The sequence below is a fragment of the Manihot esculenta genome, chromosome 6 (genome assembly GCF_001659605.2).
Source record: "Manihot esculenta cultivar AM560-2 chromosome 6, M.esculenta_v8, whole genome shotgun sequence".
Classification (NCBI taxonomy): Eukaryota; Viridiplantae; Streptophyta; class Magnoliopsida; order Malpighiales; family Euphorbiaceae; genus Manihot; species Manihot esculenta.
Window position 1 is genome coordinate 29,631,392 of NC_035166.2, and position 22,023 is coordinate 29,653,414.

Sequence of the window (22,023 nt, forward strand, 5' to 3'; positions counted from 1 at the left end):
TAATTAAAAAAATTTATAATTTCTACTTGTAAATGAAAAAATTAATAAAAAGAAATATTTAAATTGAATCCTTCCAGAATTATTAATTGCAAACTGAGGGAATATAAACATGGGACTAACTAAAGATGTGACCTTGGAAAAAGTAGCAAAGAGAAATCTTTGCAATCTGTGCTGACCATGTACAACAGAGCAGATGGATATAATAGTTCTAGAAGATGATACTATCAATGCTGAGATTCTCAGCAATATGGTCGTTACAAACAATTAATTCAAGGTTGCTCTAGTATTAGGAGAGGAAGCAGAAATGGCGACTCAGTTGCTACTGGCCAAGGAGCCTCGTCAAATTAGCCAGACTTTGATCTGTTCAGAAATATATATATGTATATGTTCGTTTCTACTCTTCCAAAATCATATCATAATTTAGATATATACAAGAATTAAAAAGGCATAAGATTTTGAAAATTATTTATTCACACGACCAATCCTTCATACTCGCGAGCAAGAAAAGCATTACCAAGACATGGAAACCAGAACATTAATGGAGAAAGCAACATCTATAGACTTAAATAGCATTATAATCAACCAATGTTGGTTGGAATAGTTCAAAACATGGCAAGGTAACACATATCATTGCAGACGTTACGCTAGAACAAACATAGAGGACGAATGATCCCAACAGCAACAAAAATTCAAAATGAAAACAAAGAAAAAAGGCAACAAAAGCATTCTCGTCCGTATCATCTTCACACTCAAGATTTGACTACAGCTTGTCCTCGTACTCAGATAAAGGTGTCATCTGTTCCTTCAAGCCCTTCCTCTTGCGGATATCTGATACAAGTTGTGCTGCTTGTGACCCAGCCTCCAAGGGATCAGAAGACATCATGTCCCAATGATCAAACACACACTGTGGGAAAGCTTGTCCTGATGTAGCAGCCCTCAATGTGCTGGAGAATCCAAAGGACTCGATAACCGGGAGGTATGCCTTGATGTTGTAGAGAGGGGTACCAGGCCTCTGCAATTCCTCAAAGACATGCCCACGTTTCTGGTTAAGAACGCTGTAGATACCACCAAGGGCCTGCTCTGGGGCTTGGATCTCAACCAAGTAAACTGGCTCGAGAAGCCTGGGCTTGGCTGTAAGTTGTGAGGCATAGATAACTCTCCTAGCAGTTGGAATGACTTGACCACCTCCTCTGTGAATAGCATCAGCATGGAGAACCACATCACAGACTTCAAAGCATATGCCCCTCATGTTCTCTTCAGCTAAAGCCCCTTCCTTTGATGCCCACTGGAATCCAGCAACAACAGAATCCTTGATTTCATTGAGGTACTGAACTCCCTTGCACATATCAACAACCATGTTAGGCCCAGTAGTCTCCGGACCAAAACACCAAATTTTCTTAGCCAGATCCTTATCCCAACCAAATTCCTCGGACAATATCTTTGCACGTGCCTTAGGATCATCCCTTGGACCAATACGACCATCATCAATAGCCTCAGCAAGCCCTTCCTCCATAGGCCTTGCCTCCATGTAAAGTCGGTTGTGCTTGTTGGGGGACTTGCTCATCACCACACGGCAGGATTTCTCAAGGACAGTCTCCCGGAAGGACACAACAGGGTCCGACTTAATGATCTCAGCTCCACCCATGAAATCATCCTGCAAGTCCTTCAAGCAGATCTCAAGGTGAAGTTCTCCAGCACCAGCAATAATGTGTTCCCCGGACTCCTCAATTGTACAAACCACCATAGGATCAGACTTGGCCAAACGCTTAAGACCTTCAACAAGCTTGGGGAGATCAGATGCCACCTTACACTGAACAGCCACACGAACAACTGGAGACACAGAGAACTTCATAGCACGAATAGGATGTGCATCAACTTCTTTCTCATTGGTTAAAGTTGCATTCTTGGTGATAAATTGATCCAAACCAACCATGGCAACAGTGTTACCACAAGGGACATCCTCCACAGTTTCCTGCCTCTTTCCCATCCAAATAACAGTTCTCTGAACACTCTTAACATACAAGTCTTTCTTCTCACCAGGGACATAGTTTGGACCCATGATCCTCACCTTTAGACCAGTTGAGACCTTGCCAGAAAATACACGACCAAAAGCGAAGAACCTACCCTTGTCAGAAGCTGGAATCATCTTAGAAACATAAAGCATGAGAGGGCCCTCAGGATCACAGTTCCTGATAGCAGTAGCATAAGGATCATCAAGAGGACCCTCGTACAAGTTCTCAACACGATACTTTTGAGCCTTGGAAGGAGGAGGTAGGTGAAAGATCATCATTTCCAAGAGAGCGTTGCTTGCAGGAAGCCAGGTCTGCATAACACGCTTCATCAAAGCCTTGCCCATCAAATCCTTCTCCTCAGACTTCATGGTGACTCCGAGCTTTTGCAACATTGGCCACAATTTATCCTTCTGGTCATTCATGCAAGTATTGATAATCTGCTTGATGGGCTCGTAACAGAACTGCACAAAGCCACGCTTGCAAGTTGCAGAGCCTGTGTTCTTGGTAGTCCACTTCTTGGTTGCAGGGTCAAAGAAGTTCTCACCCCATAGCCTTTCCATCATCTTAGACTCATCAACTCCAAACTTTGAGGCATACATCTTGGCAAAATTTGTCAAGGTGAAAGCCCAACCATGCAAACCAGCAGAAAATGCAACAGTTCCTTTCTCAGGGTAGACCTGACAATCACCAAGGAGAGGATCTTCATATGTTGCCATGATGACATTAGCATTTTCAATGACCCTCTGGAATGTTTGGTAAGCCTCCTCTCCATCAACCTGAAGCTCAAGGAAGCACCTGTCCATCTTGTTGACAGTCAATACAGGTCTAATCCTTTCACCCAAGGCCTGACGAAGCACAGTTTCTGTTTGAACACATACACCCTCCACACAATCAACAACCACGAGTGCACCATCAGTAATACGAAGAGCAGCTGTGACTTCAGATGAAAAGTCAACATGTCCGGGGGAATCAATGAGATTGATAAGATACTCATTTCCATTCCTCTCTCCCTTGTAACTTTTAAGGGATTCGTCACTCATTTCATAGTAGAGTGAGATACCAGTGGATTTGATTGTAATACCACGCTCAGCTTCATCTTGACGTGTATCAGTCATACGGACATCACCAGCAACTTCTTGCGCAATGATACCAGCAGCAGCCACAAGAGAATCGGTAAGTGTTGACTTCCCTGCAAGGTAGAAATAGAAAGAAGATATTAAGAACATCTGAAATTAAATCAAGCTGCATATATCAATAGATTAAACATCCCTTCCATAAGATCAAATTTGCAAAAAGAACTTGTACCATGATCGACATGGGCAATAACAGACATGTTACGGATGTTGTGCTTGAAGTCCATAATTCGACGAAGCTCCTCAGCTGTAAACTTCACCTGTAAAAATTAAAAGAAACTCTCAGTAAACATCTATTCCAACCAGAAAAACCGACTCTCCCAGACTGATCCAAGACAGATGATCCAAGACAGATGAGCTTACCATCTTGACTAGCTTTTAGAATTCACCACAAATTACTAATAAACAAGGACACCTGCACAGTAAAACAATATCATTTTATAGTGAAATTTACAGAATAAATTGCCGCTAAAACATAAAAATGCTGAAATCAATCAACTAATAGTCCATTTCCACAGTAAGAGATATAAAGATTCTCACTTGCAATGAACAAAAAAACATATATTCACAGTCAGCTGCTTTCTGCCCAACCAACTCTTATTACAACCAACTTATAACAAAGAGGTCAACTCAAACCCCCAGAAAATGATTTGCAAAAACTATCATCGTAGAAAACGCAATATGGCGGCAAGTGAATTAATATCTAAGTCTCCATGTACATATCAGCTGAAAAAGACTGTCGCATAATAGATCAGAATTTAGAACACATCTAAGATTTGATAGTGCAACTATATTAGGAAAACAGAACCATCTAATACTAGTTATCGTTAAACTTTACGATTTACATCAATAATCATCTACTTTACAAAAACATCGTCACGAAAAAGTCTGATTAAGAATTCAAACAAAGCAAAGTTAAACTAAGCAATGAAACAACAAATACACCGCCAATTAGCATAACGAACTACCAGATCGAGAGCTACCAGGAAAAAATTAGAAGAAACAAAACCAGTCGGTGATACAAAAAGAAATAAACAATTAAGAGAAACATATAAACGGACCGGTCGAAGAGCGGAGACGGAGGCGGCGAGAGAAGAGAGGGGTTTGAAACTCACTCTCTTCAGTAAGCAGATAAATGAGAGACACCATCGCAAATGAAGCGTATATATATGAAAGCTTCTGTGCGTGGTGCCCTAGGGTTTCGTTTCTGGACATAGATGGGCTTTGAATTTCAGTCGGCAGTCGCTGGGCCCAGGATCGCTTTTATACATGGGCTCAGCTAGAAGTGGGAGAACAAGCAAGGGTACATATAAAGATGCCCCGTACATGCCCTCTGTGATAATTATATAAATTGGATATTTATTATTATTATTAATAAATCAATTTCTATAAATTTATTAAAATATATTTATATTTTTTATTTGTTAATAAAATAATTTTTTTATTTTTTATTAAAAATAAATAAATAAAATATTAATTCAATTTTTCTCTTTTCTTTGTTTAAAAAGAGAGGTTATTAAAGTATGAATTCATATTAAAGTATTAAAAATAAATAAATAAAATATTAATTCAATTTTTCTCTTTTCTTTGTTTAAAAAGAGAGGTTATTAAAGTATGAATTCATATTAAAGTATTAAAAATAAATAAATAAAATATTAATTCATATTTTCACCGCATCAATACAATATAGTGTGAGATGTTTATAGTTATATGGTATTTATGTTTTTAAAAAAAAATTATTAAAATTGAAAAAGTGTAATTGGTAATTTTATAGTACAATAAATTTGTTCTTAAAATTTATAGCAGATCAAAAATATTAAATTTTATATTTTAATTTAAATTTATTTATAAACTATTATTAAAATGATAAATAAAACTAAATAAATTAAGAATAAAAAGAATAAATAAATAATAGTTTTATTCAACTTTTAATAATAGTTTAAATACAATTTTAAATTGAAAGATAAAATTTAATATTTTAATTTCTCTGTATAGTTTAAAGATAAATTTCACTTTGAAGCCAATTTTATAGTATATCGCATAATGATATGATGTTTTCATTAATGATATAACAGATAATTAATATTTTTTAATGAAAAAAGTTTTAAAATTATATAATTAATTTGACTATTTTTAAAATATAGCGTATAATTTTAAAGGATAGTAAAGTATGAAATTTTTTTATAATTATTTTATCTTTATCATGATTATGTAGTGATAATGTAGTAATGATATAGTATTTATATTAGTGGATTAATAAAAGAATTAAGGATTAGATATAAATTTTTAAAAATTAAAAATATAGACTTAAATTAGCTATAAAATACATGTATAATTATAAAAAATTATAAAGTATATAAATCTTTTACAATTATATCTAATTTATATAGTTTACGGTTAAAAAAATAGAGTTTTCAAATTTTAACGGCTATTTTAAATTATTTTTCATAAATATATCATGTATTTTGATTAATATTTTATTATTATATTATTATTAAGACGGTTAATTTTGAATAACTTTGAAATATAAAATTACGTGGTATAATTATAAAAAATAAAAAAATTAGTTTTTCATCGATAGAAAGTAAATAAAATAATGAAATAATGAGGAAAACATTTGATATGCTGTTATTATATTTGTTACAAATATAAAGGATATAATAATAAAAAAATATATTTTAAATATATTATTTAAAATTATTGGACAAAATCATTTAAATATTATGAAAATTTATATTATTATGAACTTTATTTATTTACTTAATAAAACTAAAACTTTAAAATTAATCATACCAATAAATTAAATTAATTGAAGAAGTTAACAGGCAAATTATAATATAATTTTTAAAATTTTATTTGATTAATAAAATAATTTTTTGAAATACATATTTTTACATACGAACACATATTAATTTTTTAAATTAATAAAATAAACATAGAATGTACAATTTGTATAATAATTAAAATATAATTATTTTTCATGAATATAAATAATTATTATAATAGATATTATAAGTTTTTAAAAAAACATTATAATTAATTTAATTATTATTATATTATTGTATTTTTAATTTATTTATTATGCTTATAATTTTAAATAATTGATATGGTTTAAAAATTTAAGTTATAAAATTTAATTAATAAATTTAAAAGGACAATATAATTTGAATAAAAATAAAATATTCAATTAATGAAAAATAACTTTAATTTTAGAACTGATTAACAATGTAATTGATTGATTTTATATCAGGTGTTTATTCATTATCAATTAATTTTTTTAATTTTTATTAAATATCAAATATCAGTGATATTCAACCGTTAAATCATATAAGGATAATAGAAAAATAAATAAAAAAAAAAAGAATGGGAAAACACGCTTGAGGTAGCTTATTTATTAACATCCAATATAGTGTCGTTTTTGAATTAGTATTCTTTTTGAATGGTCCAAGAAAATAATATTTGATAGGATTTAGGAGTTCTGTTTGAACCAAGACATATGATCTGTGTAGGACTCGATATCTATTTGGTGTCAGGAGACCAATGGAGTATGACTCTAATCCTTCATTTATTCTGTTACTAGTCCGAAACACATGGATCCAAAATTTTCAAAACTCTTCAATCCGCAATTCAGGCTGAGCACCACTTTGGTAAATTACAATTGTTTGATTCATCGGGTTCTAAATCTACCAAGTTTAGTAATTTTAGTAAGAACTATATCATTTAAGATCCCAATGGCTCTTACGGCAGGTGAAGGAAGCTGATGGCGACGATGAGGCCGCTACCTTCTCTTTTGCTCATTCAAGGATTTGTTATTTTAATCTAACATTAGGCATGCAAGGTTATTGCTCTCTATCAAGTTTCTCCGTTCATGCGTATTTTTATATGTTCTGGTGTCCAACAATCTGAGAACTAACAGTATTCAATTCAAATTAAAAAAATCAATTGAACTAAATTAATTTAAAATTTTAATTTAATTTTTTATTTATTTTAATTCAATTCAATTCGATTTTTAATTTTAAAATTTTCAATTATTTCGATTTAATTTTAATAAAAAAAATTAAAAAATCAAACCGAATAGATCAGTAATAATAATATATTATTTTTAATAATATGAAGAAATTAAATTATATTAAAATTAAAATATTTTAATTAAATTTTAAAATATTAAAAATAAAATATAAAAAATAAAAAAATTATTAAAAATTAAAACCAATCAAACCAAATTAAATGGACCCGAATAAAACTGACTCAATTCGATTCAATTTTTATAAATACTAAAATTTTGATTTTCAATTTAATTTTAAACCGAACCAACCGAATACTCACTCCTACAACACCCTCCCCAGTAAAAAAAAAAGAAAAAAACCCTCTTAATTGATATAAAAATTTTACATATCTAAGTTGTGAACTTATTCTAGATCGATTATAAATAAAATTTCCAGGCCATACACCACTTATCATATTGTGTTACAGTTTAATGTTAAGTTAATAACATATCACACAAAAACACCTATTTTTGAAATTATGCCGTCTGAATTTTAAATTTTAATATTTCATTAGCAAATAATGATTAATAAAAATAAATGGACTAAATTTGACTTCATCGCTAGTTTTTGCCATTCCAATAAATTTACTTAGGTTCGACGCGAACCAATCAAGTTAACAAATAATACAGAATAGAATAATCAAGTTTATTTGCAACTATATGAAGATTATTGCTCATCCACAGGAAAATAACAAATTCAGGGATGTGCCAGAGAATCATTCAGAAGGCAGCTCCTATTGAGTTCAATATACATATTTGAAATACACGAGCGAGCATCTAATTACTGATTTGTTATTTGGAAAAAAAAAACTGCAAATCAAGCAAAGCAACAATGATCAAATTCTCGATGAAAAGCTCCTTTTACTCAACTATATATTTAAGATGCTTTCCCACCTTGCTTATAGCTCTACAAATACGAACCAACGAAGCCTGAAACTATCCTTACATTTTTCAGAAGGCAGGAAATGGCCATACAGTAAAATGGAAACTATAGGGAAAGAAAGCTAAAGACCAGAGATTTGAGAGATCACGAGAATACAGAAGCCAATAACAAAACAAGAAATCTAACCCAAATTTCCATGGAGTGAGAAACCTGTCAGGAGCTAACTATAAGAAGTCACCATATGCAACACTTGGATTTGATGAAGACCACCCAACGCTCCCTAGCTCAACACAACTGAAGAATGTCGAGTATTTCCCTTTCCACCAGATAATATTGAGGCTTCAAAGCAGCAAGAAAGCTCCACAACAGCATTGACAAGGCTCATAAGGGGCACCGACACTGATTATATAAGATCCTACTCTCATGCAACAAAACTTTGGATAAACCTTAAATTAATCCCCTATAAGATCAAAGGTCACTGGAGCTTGGTAATAGTTAGCAACCATTGGCAACCCCATTTGCTACATTCTGCTTCTCTGAAGCAAGTGGCTTACTCGCCTTCATGGCATCTACAGTTTTTGCAACTGACCTGTTCTCTGGATGCTTCACATCCCCATTGGACAGAGCAGTTGAAGTGGGTTCCTTGGCCACATCACTCACAGTCTCCAGTGACTTGTGTAATCCATTCACCATTTCTTTCTTCTCATCTTCAAGCTTTCCATCCAGCACCTGTGATTGAGCAATGAAAAAATATCAAGTATTGTTTGTATTTGTAAAGGGAATGTACTCGGTCCAAATAGGAGAAATGAAGAATTATCACATGCTAACCAATCCAACAATGTAACAAATAATAAAGAAAATAACAAAAAACTAGCAAGGAGAGCAAGTTTTGCCTGTTTCTGAAACTGCTGTTGCTTGGTCTTCTTCTCCTGAATTATCTTTTGTCGCTTCTCATAAAATCCAAAATCATCAAGAATACAAGTTTTACTGGCATTATCTTTGAATATTTTGATCATTTTAAGCCCCTGCTCCAGCTTAACCTACAAAATTCCCCAGAAGAAAGACATAAATAAAAAGGAAGGAAAAAACAAAATAAGGCAAAGGAACTGAGGAGTGACCAAATGAGAGAAAGGATCAAGGAGGAGCCTTTGACACGTAAAGCTACCTCTTGTGTATCTCTGCTGTTAGTTACTGGCTTGTTCTCATTGTTCTCAAGGGTAATGTGCTTCAGCAAGCTGTTGGGTATATCCTTCACAATGTGCCACTTCAAGGGGAAACAACCAGTCCACTTGTCCTGTTGCCAGTATTCCACATTCTTATGAAAATCAACCGGCCCCACCATCTCCGCTAGACCAACAAATTGACCACTAGTATTTACCTAGATAAAAGAGAGAAAGAATGAATGCTTAAGGCCAAGAATATGGGTGAAACAATTCAGTAAGTCATTCAATTGGACCAAGTGCTCACCGAGAAGAAAAGATATACGGGACATCCACCAGGTTTTTGCTGGGCCTCCTGATATGCTGCATCTAGCTTCTTGTTCCCATTTGGTGTGCTGGCCCAAACATTATATTTTATGCTCTTATGGACATCATCTTCACTATAAGACTTGATAACAAAAAACTTAGCATTCGTGTAATCTTCGGGGAAATCTGCTTTATTATACTGTTCTCTGTCTGGAATCATAGGCAACACATCCTTTTCCTCATTAACAGTTTCACCAGGTAGCACGTTCTGCCCTTTGACAATTAATGTTACATGTCCAAAACCTTTTTGGTTCTTTAAACCCTTTGCCCTGGGCCCTCTGTTTAGCTCATTCAAACCATCAATGCTCTCGTTGTGAAAACCAAAGTAACCATTGCCTCGCCCTCTGGATTTATATTTGCCATCAGCGTCCAACCAACCATTTGCATTTATTCTGGAATCATAACCAGTAGATCCATAACCCATGCCAGATCTAGAAGTGTTTCCATATGGACCATAAAATTTGTTCGGGTACATGCCATTTACGAATCCATGAGATGTCCCCATTCCAGACATAGGACCAGTTTGATGCAAACCCTGATGTGAAGCAATACATTTGTAAGACCATTTGCTTGCAGAAAAAGAATACACACACAAACACACTATATATATATATATATATATATATAGCTGAAAACCACAATCAATAGCTAACAAAAGAAAATTATTCAACTAGCTGACTACCTGAAGCAGTGACAAAAATCTAGTTAATATCTCACGTCCACTTACATTAAAGAAGAGAAAATCATTGGAACCCTTTCAATGTTGTGGGACTTAGCACAAACAGTTGGTGAAATAGTAATTGTTAGCTTTTATTAAAACATTATAACCACAACATATCAAAGTTAAGGGAATAAAATTTTAAAGGTCTCTGATAAACATTTTTAAGATGGTGTTTTGTCAACAATAGTTCAAACAACAGTTCCAAATAGACCCTCAGAAATCAGAATGACCTAGAAAATATTCAAAAATAATTTGACTCGCTACCTTGGCAAATTTGCTAACCAGAACTCTAAGGGGACAACCTTTTCAAGCTAAATAACTTGATCAAAATAAGCATCTTTACCTGCTGTCGGTTAGAAAACAAAGACAAATAAAAACAACAGACTTCTGCTTACCATATAATTGGAATTCTGGCGGAAGTGGTTCCTTGAAGATGGAACATGATTACCCTTTGTATATGAAGAAGTAATGCTAGTGCTTCTATACTTCCCATCAAAACCAAATCTAGGATCCTGATAACCAGAAGGAGGCATACCCCCTGGCAAAATACCCCTTCCATTTGAATCATTCATATTCAGCAATGAGTTTTGATATGCTGGTTTAACTGGGGTTGCGCCATTGTTTCCCTTCACCCCACCACTGCCAATGGTACTAGAATTCCCTTTAGTAGTTTCCGCAGGCAAAGGATTTTGGTCAGGGACTGTGGAGGAAGCAAGCTCCCCTTGAGAAGAGGCTGCCTGACTAGGGGTGAATGGCCCACTACTTGCTGTCAGTGGCTGGAAATAAGGAGGATACTGGTAGTGCTGAGGCCCATACAGTTGGCCATCATTTCCCAACGTTGGCACAGGGGATGCTGCAGGTGAATATGGTCCATATGGTGCATATCCATAAGCATTGGGATACATAACAGACCCATTCTCCCCATAAACTCCCTGCCAAGTGAAATATGCACATTAACTGTCAAAATTCAAATGATCAACAAAAACTTCAAGGAAAGAGAGACTAAAGGGCATGTAATGACAAAGAAGCAACATTATAATTTATCACGCATAAACACTTACTGATGCCATCTCAACTCCATCAGAATTTGTATATCTAGGATATTCGTCCCACTCATTGCCAGTTCCATTATAACCTGCAAAAATTTTCAGGAATATCAATATAAAGATAAAATCCATTCAAGGAGTTACTTTATCCCAACAAAACAGATCATGCTATTTGTACTACAAATATTCAAGTTCCAAGATTCTGAAACAGTTCCATCCATATACATCCATGAATTCTCAAGTATCTGTTTAATAAAATTAAAAAAATTGATCTGACAACGTAAACACATCATCTTACTTCCATAATAATATGCAGGTGAGGGATAAACATTGGGAATGTAGCACACCGATGGATCCATTAAATCAGGCATAAATGGCGTCACTGACCGCTCAGATAGCTGGATCTGACCATTAGCAGTAACGCCCGACTCCACACTGCCATATTGGTAAACAGATGTCTGTCCAAAAGAAAGAAATCAATGTTAAGGTAAAGCCTCCACCCGCAAACCATTTAGGTAAATCACAAAATTACATACAAGTTTGAATTACCTTTTTGGTGGGTTCAGGAATTTCCAAGGTCTTTGGTCGAGAATCTAAGGACAAATTCTGCAGCAATTCTGCAGCTTCTGTATGAAAGAAATAAGTAAAGGAAATACAATCTTTTGGGCCTTCACCGTTTGGCAAACTAAAAAAGAAGTGCACAATATTATGCATCTATTAAGCGTACTATGACAACCATATCATCACAAGTCTCAGTCGCCAACACAACCACTCTTACAACAAGAAATAGCATAGCAACCGCCAAACTAAAATCTATTAATCTCAGATCGAATAAACTATAGCGAGTGTAACAAAACAGACAGACAAGCAAACCACAACACAAACGAAAGAATTGCATACAACAAAAACACACCTGCAATAACTAGTAATCGTGAGAGTTGGTACGTATCAACATAAATACGATTAAGCAGCAGAGCTAGATCTCGACCACGATTAGAAACCATTCAAGCAAAAGAAAGGACAATGACAAAAATAATGAAAATACATAATAATCCTGTTCGAGTTCCAAAAGAGAATATCAAAACAGAAAACCAATGCCCAGAAATCAAACTAAAGCAAATAAGGAAATTGAGAAAGGATACTCTCGGAGGGAGCAACAGTGGCCATGATAAGATAAAATTGAGCTTCCGATCTTACAGATAAACCCTAATTCTCCGACAAATAAGGTAAAATAGGATTTAGGGATTTGAGTGGAGAGAGAAAGAGGGAGGATGGGGACGAGGGAAGAGTTCGCAGCCGCCAAGGGTTTGGGTTTGGCTTTTAGGGGAAGGGTTTTGTTCATTTGAAAGCGGTGATTCAAATACCAACTCCACACCGCGGCCCTCATTAGGATCTATTTGTCATTATACGAATTGTTCACGGTTGTATGTTACCCTTCTGAGATTTTTTTTTTTTTGGGGGTTGGGGGTTATCCAGAATTTATTTCTTGATAAAATACACACAACATTTATAGCCCCTTGTCTACTTTTTTTTTTTAATATTTTTTTATGAATCAAATAAATTTTAGATATTTTAATGATTAAATTTGTATTAAATAATTAATTATTATTTACAGAGGTTTTTTTTTATTATATCAACATCATCAGAATTGGCATGTACCTTAATAAGACATGAAAGCACTAGAAAGATACCATCAGATTAGAAAACAGCAAAAAATTAAAATTAAAATTGTTTGCATTTAAGAGTATTACTTGGATAAACATGCAAATTAAAGCTTCACAGAAAACACAGTAGATTATGCAATGAGTTACACTAGGAAAAAGAAAAAATAAAACAAAAATAAGGTTGAGAATAAAAGGGTGACTAACATTTTGCACGTTGATGAATCCTTTTCCACTGTGGAAAATGAGAACTACAAAAAGAGAAGTATTGGACCATTTGTGCTGGGAGGCTCAGGTCCAATCGCCCTGGGTTTAATCACTGCTCGGCTTTATGGCATTGTCTGGCCCAACTATAACGTGCCTACTTTTGAATGACAACGCAAGCCCATCAGTAATATTATCATCTGTCAGCAAAATTAAAAGTTTTTTTTATTAATATTAATCTTTATTTTTTCAGAAAATAATTTATATTTCACAAATTTCCATGGAGAATATTTTTATTAAAAAATATTACCTGATAAAATAACTTATTATATATTATTTCATTATAATGTTAAAAAATAAATGATATTAATGAATTTATTTATAGTGGCATTGGTAAAATTTTTAAAATATAAGAAATATATTATTTTTTAACTTAATCTGAAAAATGTTTTATATTCACTAACTTTTGTTAGTGTTTCAACTCTTAAATATTAGAAAATATTAAAAGTAATTTCTTATATAAAATGTTTTTCATGAAATAAACAAAATTTAAATATAAACATATCCGAACATTATTAATGTGTATGATGTGGTCAAAATAGAACTGTAAAAATATAATATTTTGTTTGTTTCATAACAGATATTACGATCTATTTATATGTGAGAGACGATATTTAAATATAAAGGAAAATCAAGTATATGATTATATAATCTTTAAGGGACTGATCCATCTATCAATATTTACTTTCTATATTAACATATTTACTTCCTATAACATATAACATTCCCCTCAAGTTAGAACATAAATATTAATTATGCACAACTTGTTACATATATAATTGACTTCAGTCATAAGGTCAACCAACTCAAAACAATTAAAATAAATAAATGATCAGAAGAACATAACCCGTGAACAGTACCCGATGAACAGGAACAATGCCCGATGAACATAGTCTCAAGTCTCCAAGTGTTACCCTTTATAAGTAATCTCGATAAATAGAGTTCTAAGTTTCCAAATGTTACCATTAATGGGTAATCCAAACGAACATGTCTTTAAGTTTCCAAATGTTATCTTTTATGAGTAATCCGATGAATAAAGTTCTAAGTCTCCAAATGTCAACTTTTATGGGTAATCCAAACGAATAGAATCCTAAATTTCCAAACGTTACTCTTTATTGGTAACTCAAATGAACAGAGCCCAATGTTACGATTGATTAATCTTGTAAGAAAGAAAACGTGAGATGATTGATGCCTACGATCACTTTTGACGCTCAAGTTAGTAAATTAAAAAATAAGTCGAATGTAATGAATTATTTAGAACTCAAGAATAATTGTGTAAAAATTGTATATCTTTTATTTTCATGGTTCTTTATACTGTAAGAGGATTGAATTAATTATAGTATTCTATAGAAATTTAGCAATGATTAGTCTGGCTTATTGATAGGGGATTATGCTGGCTAATCTGTTCGGAATACAGACATAATAAAATTTGCTGGATTGTGCCTGCTAACTGATTGATAGGGGATTCTGCTGGCTAATTTATCAGGAATCCCATGATTACAGACGTAATAAAAATATGCTGGATTGTGTTTATCAACAGTAATTTTATGTGAAGGCTTGACTATTCAGGATAGGACGAGTCTTGACGAAAAATTAGATGTTACAATATTCGGGTCTTTCCTTTTACAGGTGAGACTGTATATTAATTTATTAAATTTATATTATGTGATCTTATCTTATAATGACAGTTGTTATTAGTTTTGAGTCATTATTATGCCATATCAAATGTGAATTTTAAAGTGATGAGAAATTTCATACTTAATAATATTTGTGAGACGATAAACTCTTAATATTTGATAATTAATTAGTAAATAATGTTATTGGATTACTAACATAATTATTGAACAATTATTTTACAATGTAAGAGGTTATGTAGTCAATTTTTAACACTATAATATCGTTTAAAACGAATGAGGTGTTTATATAGTATTACTAATCATCATGCGCATCCGATGACTCAAGGAAATTAAAAATTGTATGACTTGAGGGGCTCAAACAATAAACTTAATTTCAAGAATTGATTGATTTTGCAGTTTGAAAATAAATAAATATATATATATATATATATAGTGTGCTGGCATTTTCTTTAGAACCCTACGCATGATTAGATCTTTGATCAACAACAAAAATTCCTTCTATTATAATTAAAAATAACAAAAAAAGTCAATGTAAACCAGCAATTTGATTGGATGGTGGAAAACCCCCAGCCTTTGACTAGGAATATAAAGAAGGATAAAATGATCGCAATAACAGCAGATTGATTACGTTAGAAGGATTTACTTAGGACCTTTACTTGATAATTAAGCGAATCACTAGAGAATGAGATACCTATGACACTGACCTAGATACGGTGGTTCAGCCTAAATATATGCTTGACTTGCTTTTCCCAAGATTTTATTTTTAAAATCTAATCAAAATATTTAGTTTTTAATTTTTTTTTATATATTTACTATTCCCGTAAATCCACGCTAATGAGACTCGTTAAAAAAATAAAATATTTATATCTAAATTTTAAAAGTTTTAGATACTCATTAAATTTGAATTCTTAAAGAAAAAAAATAATTCCATCCCATCTCATCTTATTCTTATTCTTTAATTTTTTTAAAAATAATAATAATCATTCTTTTTTTTCAATTGACTTGTTCTAATTTTGAAGGTTCTTTAAAAAAATTATTAATGATATGGAAAAATATTTTTTTATTTATAATTAGAGGGGATCTAGAATAGTTTTGACAAATATTAGTTTCATTTTTTAAAGCAATTTTAAGGCGTGCGCTATCTCATATCAGTTATTATATGCATATAACATGACATTATTCTATAATTAATACAAGACAAATATGTTTTTTTTTTATTTATTTATTTTATCATTGTGAATCCAATGGCTAATTATACAATACATTGATAGTATTTAAAAAATAGTGCTCTCTTGAATATAAAAAATTATCAATCTTCTTTTAAAAGAGTGGAATGAAACTATATAGTTACACTAATAGAGCATTATATAACATCTCCACAATGATGATTCACAAAAGAAAATAATAAAAAAAAAGTATTTATTTGTAGACCAGAAGTAATTATGTAAAGAAGATTTTACATAAAAGCTAATTAATTATTGTTGAAAATTCTCTGTCCAGGCGACAAGATGTTTTTCGGATCAAACCTAGCTTTCTTTTCCATAAAATTTGTCCATTTCGAGCCAAAATGTTTAGTCCACTCTTCTTTAGTTGCATGATTGGGAAGATACTGCTTAACGACGATACCAGCTTTCTCACAGAACCCTAATATTGCTTTGTTCTGATCCTCGTAGACCTGCCAACCATTAATCCCACTTGTATATAGAAGTCCTACTGCGTAGAAAATATCTTCATCTGGAATGGCTGCGGACATTCTATCATCCCATCTGCAATTTAATTTACATCGTCGATAATTAAGAACTGTATAAATCTCATATATTGTCCAGAAACTTAGATTTATGTCCTTAAACTTTGATTTTTTTTATAATTTTAAATCACTTACTTGTGTCGGAACATGGGATAGAAAAGGACAGGTCCTGTAGTAATGTTTCGTTTAAGAACAATGTCCCTGAAAACTCCTGAATTGAAGATTGAGATCCCAGATTTTGGTATGAAGAGATTTAGCCATGGATGGGTTTCATTCTTCTGAACTTGGATTTGGACCCTGGTTAAGAATTCTACCAAGGAGACATCTTTTTGGTAAATAACTTCAGGCTTGGAGCCAAGCCCTTTGATAAACTGATTCATCTCCTGCAAGACAACTATAATAATTAATTGTTTATTTCTTGTTGGGATTTACTGTAAGAGTTAATGGTGATTAATTAGCGAACCTGCTCAAAAATTTTCTTGGTGACACCATCATAGCTGAGGGCAAATTCTAGACTGTAGATGATGCCATGTTTCTTTACTAGGGATGAAATTCTTGGGAGAAACGATTCTGGGAAAAAGAAGGTTCTCCAAGCATTAGGAGTACCATTGTCCAATATAACTCCACCTTCCAAGTAACTCATTCCATTGCCTGTTTTTCTTCCATGCCTTGCAATAAAATTTTCTTGGTCTCTGGTAAAACCTGAGAAATTGCTGTAAAGTATTTGCGCCCACAGAACCTGATCATATATTAATTCAAATATATTAAGATACTTTTAAACATAACCTAAAACATGTTTTTTTTTTTTAAAAAAAAAATCTGATAAAGATTTAATTTTATGATAAAAGATGATATATATCATAAATAAGCGAATTTCATTTTATTCCTTCGGTGTATTTGTAAATAAATTTATTTTTAAAATTAAAACAATTAATCATATATTTTTTTAAATAACATAATTTAATTACTATCGAATTGGACCGCGACGGGAAGACGGTATGAATAAAAGTAATTAGAATGGTTAATGAAACGGCACTATTTTAAGTTTTAAACCAATTTAAATTCCCTATATTTCGAATTAAAGAAAATGGTATACTATCGCGTCACTACTTTTCAATTTTTCACATGTTATAATTTGCTAAAGTTACAGGTGGAGTGCTCGAGTAGCGGATACGTCTAAGTCTTGGCGGCAAGATAAAATATGGTAAGGTATTAATAAAGCCGACCATTTATTTTTGACTTTTATGATTTATAATCACTATAAAAATATCATAATATTATTAAATTAACATTTATTAATAATTCATTACATAAATAATATCGTAATTAGTTGCATTCATTTTTATAATTATAATATTAAATATATTTATGTATTTTATGTTTTGTTGACTTATTAAAATTTTATTTATGTTTGACTTTTACTTTGAGCATCATTTTATAATAATTTGTTCCTTGAAACAAAACTAATGAAGAGCCAAATGGGCGGCTAAGAAGGTATATCTTATTTTCTTTTCTAGGTAATTTGTCTTTTCCAAGCAAAAGATACATCGTATTTCTATTTTATCTCTTATATGTTGTCTTTCTTTATTCTATTATTCCCTACTAATCTTCTCCATTAGCATAGTTTTCCAGCATTTTTTTCCTTGACGTTTTTTACTTTTCTATTTAATTTTCTCAAGGACGTAGTCCATTTAACTAACAGAACGCCTTGCCTGCACGATTCTGTCCTCCAAAAGAAACTTGACAAAAAGAAAAGAAAAGAAAAAGTCTTTATATGCTTCTATGATGGATATATAGATATGGGATCTTAACATAAGAAAATTTAATACTATTAAAATTATATGTACAATTATAAAATTTTGGTTCAAATCTCAATAAATCACCACTGCTTTATTGCTTCACGAAGCTATACGCATATGCAAGATAGATAGATAGTAAAAAAAGGGTTGAATTTGCTTTAGACGTACGTACCCTTTTGGAGGCGGGGGCTAAGGCAATCCTTGCCCTGGTTATAATCCCAAATTGCCCTAAGCCGCCCAAGACTCCATAGAACAGCTCAGAATTCTTATTTGCGGAGCAGGTCACGAGCTCTCCTTTTCCTTGATCAAGCAAAACACTTATCGCCATTAAGCTATACCCTAAACGTATAACTTCATGCATGCTTAAGAATTAATACTTAACCAAATTTTCAGGCTCGAGTAAGAACAATACAAGAATTAAGAGGCGACCAAGTAAATCATATGACCTGTCACATCTGACATTTTATGAATTAAGAAGGTAAATATATGGGTCATTCTGATATCCATCTTATTGTAAGATATGACTAATTATGGTTCTATTTATAGTAAAGGTGACACGATTAAAACAGACAATCATGTGATAGACTATTCGGTGCTAATCCCATATTTGAGTTTTGCTCAAATCAATTAGGAGTAACGTGATTGCATGACTTATACCATCCATTGAAGTAATCCCATGAAAATCAAAAGAAGAAAGAAACTCATGATAATACTTTACTTTATCAGACAAGTAATTACCATAGCTCAATTCATGGCCACAATAGCATGCAAGAACAAATTAATTTGATATTAATTATTGATTACGTATTGATTGATTTACATACTCTTATAAAAGGATTTGAGTTTAATTGCAAAAAAGAATTTAACGTTTGAACTTTGACCCGATCATTGATATATGATTTCCAAAATCATCACATACGTAATATGATAATAATTAACTTTATAATGACATAAATATTCTTTTATATCCTCTCATTAATGGACATTTGTTGGAAAGATAAGGTATAGCCAAATCTTCCTTGGTAGGGTGGATATTGCCATATGATTTTAAATTATGGTTCTATGGTAGAGTATTTCCAATCTTCAACTGAACCAACTGCAATATCATAACATATTTCCTTGCCTAATATAGGTTAATAATTATAAATAGAATTATTTAAAATTTTTTTAAAGAAAAAGAAGCCAGGAGAGAAACATAAAAAAAATGATTTGCATATGATCATTACAATATGAAAAATGGAGAAGGAAATGATAATCTTACCAGTAACAACATCCAATTCATAAACGTTTCTAATCTGAGGACCAAATCGAAAAGTTTGTCCACTAATTCCAGCATTAGAAAGAGTCCCACCAACGGTTAGCTCCAAATAATCAGTCCATGAAACAGGTGCAACTCCTCGTTTCACTGTTGCATTTAGCACATCAATCCATAGCTGCTCACCTCCAACATCAGCAAACAAAGGTCTTTTAGAGATAAAAATCCCATTCCCTTTCTTCTTTTCTCTTAAAGCCTTCATGTCCACCACCACCCCATTATTAACCAAGTCCTGTCCATGAGTACTATGGCCATTGCCTCTGGCGGATATTCCAAAAGGCGTTGAACAAGTGAAGGAGGCTTCAATGAGACAGGATATATCTTGCACGGATAATGGATAAAGAACAGCTGCTGGTTTGTTGCGGACTATGTTACCATAATCGGTGGAGGTTGATTCTACGGCTGCAGGATCGACATGAAGCCTATCTGTGAGTTCCGGTGGCATTGGACATCCCAAGAGTTCTGATTTCACTAGAGCGTACGTGAAAAGGGTTACCAAAAGCCTAAAGAGGATAAGTCTCGGGATCAGAGAATTCTTGGAGGCCATGGTTTTTTTAAAGTAAGAGAATGATAAATGAGAGAGAAGAGAGAGTTGGGTTTGTGGTTAGGGAGTTGGTGATTCGATCGATGAAGGGAAAAGGAGGATTGCATGTGTATTTAAAGGGGAAATTTGCATGAGATTGGTGACTAGTTACTTGTAATCATCATAAAGAAGAAATCGTATTTTTACAATTTGTTTTGGTAGTCATCTTTATTGGTGATGAAGATACCGACCAATGGCTATACAGATTTTATTTCTTCCTTCTTGTGCCTAATTATACTGCATAAGCCCGAATCTGATGGATTTGGAAGTTTGATCGTGTGGTTAATGTTGGTCGAGTTTGGTCAAATTTGTTTTTGTATTTTTCTTCAAATTATCCCGTTGGGTCAAACTTTAATATATATATATTTTAAGTATTTTAAAATCCCTAATTCAATTCATCCTTTTCATTTTTTAATTATTAAAAAAAGTTAATTATGTATGGTCTTTTTTTATGTTAACAAATTAATAGAAAAAAACACTAGAAAACGAGAGGATCAGTTCTAGGTAAATTATGAACTGTTTAGCCGTTGGATTGGTCATAGACTGGTAAGGTTCTCAAAATTCGTCCGTTCAGTTGCTTACAGACGTCGAGAGAAGGAAACGTCATCTACGGCCGGTCTAACTATAGCTTTGTCTAATTTGCTGTGCAGTGATCATGAGTTCTACCACCACTCGGTCAATATATTCGATTAATTAAATTAAATTATAAATAGATATACATAAAAATACATGCCGAGAATTTTTCATCTGTTGGTATTGTACACCTCGATATATAGAAATAAGAATTTTCCATGCATGCAAAGGTAGTGTGCGGTTTTTATCCTGCAAGAGGAGCTTTGAACATCATTCTTTAGGATGAATGTTACGGCTGGAGAATGATTTGATGTGTGGTTTTTGGAATTGCTTGCTGGAAAATATGTAACATAGAAACCTGATTCTCTTTGCTGAAAATTTCAAGAACAACGGGAGTTTCAATGCAGGAGATGAGATCTTTAATAATATTCATGCGTTTGTTAGGGCAGAATCGAGTTTGAATGAGTATGAACTGGTATATTGACGCTCAACATTGATGGTTCTCTGATTGGAGAGACTAAATTAATTAGTCTATGGTGCAGGCCTGTTTCCCTGACCGTAGGATGTAAAAATGCAAGAATTGAAAGTGGTAGGTCTGTTTTTCATTTGATTTTGATTTGAATTAAAATTAAAAAAGAAAAAATTAAAGTGATAAAACGAGTACTTTTGTGATAATTGTTGGATTTCTGATACTCAGACTATAGTCGAGTCATGTTAGATGGCCAGACTGTAACCCCATCAAAATCCAATACGTAGATTTGTCTTATAGCATGCAGTCCAGGCCACGATCGGGCAGGCCGAGCAGAGCACGGTTCGGGTCCAACGGAAAAGGATGCAACTCAACTGACTTGATGGGTCAGTGGGGGAACAGATCCTTCCACATCTGGGATCATGTCAACACAGGCGCCAGAGAGAATTAAATAGCTGACTGACGATGGAGAAAAGGGCAGCACGTCCATACGTACGGCTCTGCATGATAACGACATGTGGTACTGTAGTATAGAGGCAGTTATACGTCACTAGAGGACAAAAGGGAAAAATAATAAAGGAAGAGAGCTTGAACCACTCAGACTAAACT

The 22,023-nt window shown here is 32.9% G+C and overlaps 3 protein-coding genes across 4 annotated transcripts; all 3 read right to left on the reverse strand.

Annotated features, from left to right (window-relative positions):
• Positions 1–535: 535 nt before the first annotated feature.
• LOC110618141 (elongation factor 2) lies at positions 536–4,338 on the reverse strand. The gene is made up of 4 exons (XM_021761207.2): positions 4,207–4,338; positions 3,509–3,560; positions 3,318–3,405; positions 536–3,201 (listed from the first exon to the last, which is right to left on the reverse strand). The coding sequence occupies exons 2-4, from the start codon at positions 3,509–3,511 to the stop codon at positions 761–763; spliced, it is 2,532 nt and encodes an 843-aa protein (XP_021616899.1). The 5' UTR covers positions 3,512–3,560; positions 4,207–4,338; the 3' UTR covers positions 536–760.
• Positions 4,339–8,031: 3,693 nt separating this feature from the next.
• On the reverse strand, positions 8,032–12,716 carry LOC110617194 (YTH domain-containing protein ECT4). Of its 2 annotated transcripts, none has more exons than XM_021759827.2 (9): positions 12,509–12,716; positions 11,916–11,989; positions 11,665–11,824; positions 11,382–11,455; positions 10,716–11,252; positions 9,541–10,134; positions 9,239–9,451; positions 8,967–9,113; positions 8,032–8,802 (listed from the first exon to the last, which is right to left on the reverse strand). In XM_021759827.2, the coding sequence occupies exons 1-9, from the start codon at positions 12,531–12,533 to the stop codon at positions 8,569–8,571; spliced, it is 2,058 nt and encodes a 685-aa protein (XP_021615519.1). In that variant the 5' UTR covers positions 12,534–12,716; the 3' UTR covers positions 8,032–8,568. The 2 variants fall into 2 exon arrangements, with proteins under 2 accessions (XP_021615519.1, XP_021615518.1); XM_021759826.2 differs by having other exon boundaries at positions 11,916–11,992; positions 12,509–12,715.
• Positions 12,717–16,308: 3,592 nt separating this feature from the next.
• On the reverse strand, positions 16,309–20,547 carry LOC110618170 (cytokinin dehydrogenase 3). The gene is made up of 5 exons (XM_021761253.2): positions 19,736–20,547; positions 18,647–18,774; positions 17,139–17,414; positions 16,811–17,058; positions 16,309–16,694 (listed from the first exon to the last, which is right to left on the reverse strand). Exons 1-5 carry the CDS (start codon positions 20,334–20,336, stop codon positions 16,400–16,402), a joined length of 1,548 nt encoding a protein of 515 aa, XP_021616945.1. The 5' UTR covers positions 20,337–20,547; the 3' UTR covers positions 16,309–16,399.
• Positions 20,548–22,023: the final 1,476 nt, after the last annotated feature.

Coding starts and splice junctions, on each gene's coding strand:
- LOC110618170 (XM_021761253.2), bottom strand. CDS start 20,336: ATGGCCTCCAAGAATTCTCTGATCCCGAGACTTATCCTCTTTAGGCTT. Junction 18,775..19,735: donor TGAATTGGATGTTGTTACTG/GTAAGATTATCA, acceptor TGCTTGATCAAG/GAAAAGGAGAGCTCGTGACC. Junction 17,059..17,138: donor CCAAGAAAATTTTTGAGCAG/GTTCGCTAATTA, acceptor GTTGTCTTGCAG/GAGATGAATCAGTTTATCAA.
- LOC110618141 (XM_021761207.2), bottom strand. Junction 3,202..3,317: donor TATTGCCCATGTCGATCATG/GTACAAGTTCTT, acceptor TCTACCTTGCAG/GGAAGTCAACACTTACCGAT.
- LOC110617194 (XM_021759826.2), bottom strand. CDS start 12,533: ATGGCCACTGTTGCTCCCTCCGAGA. Junction 11,456..11,664: donor ACCTGCATATTATTATGGAA/GTAAGATGATGT, acceptor AAATTTTTGCAG/GTTATAATGGAACTGGCAAT. Junction 11,253..11,381: donor ATGGAGTTGAGATGGCATCA/GTAAGTGTTTAT, acceptor TTCACTTGGCAG/GGAGTTTATGGGGAGAATGG.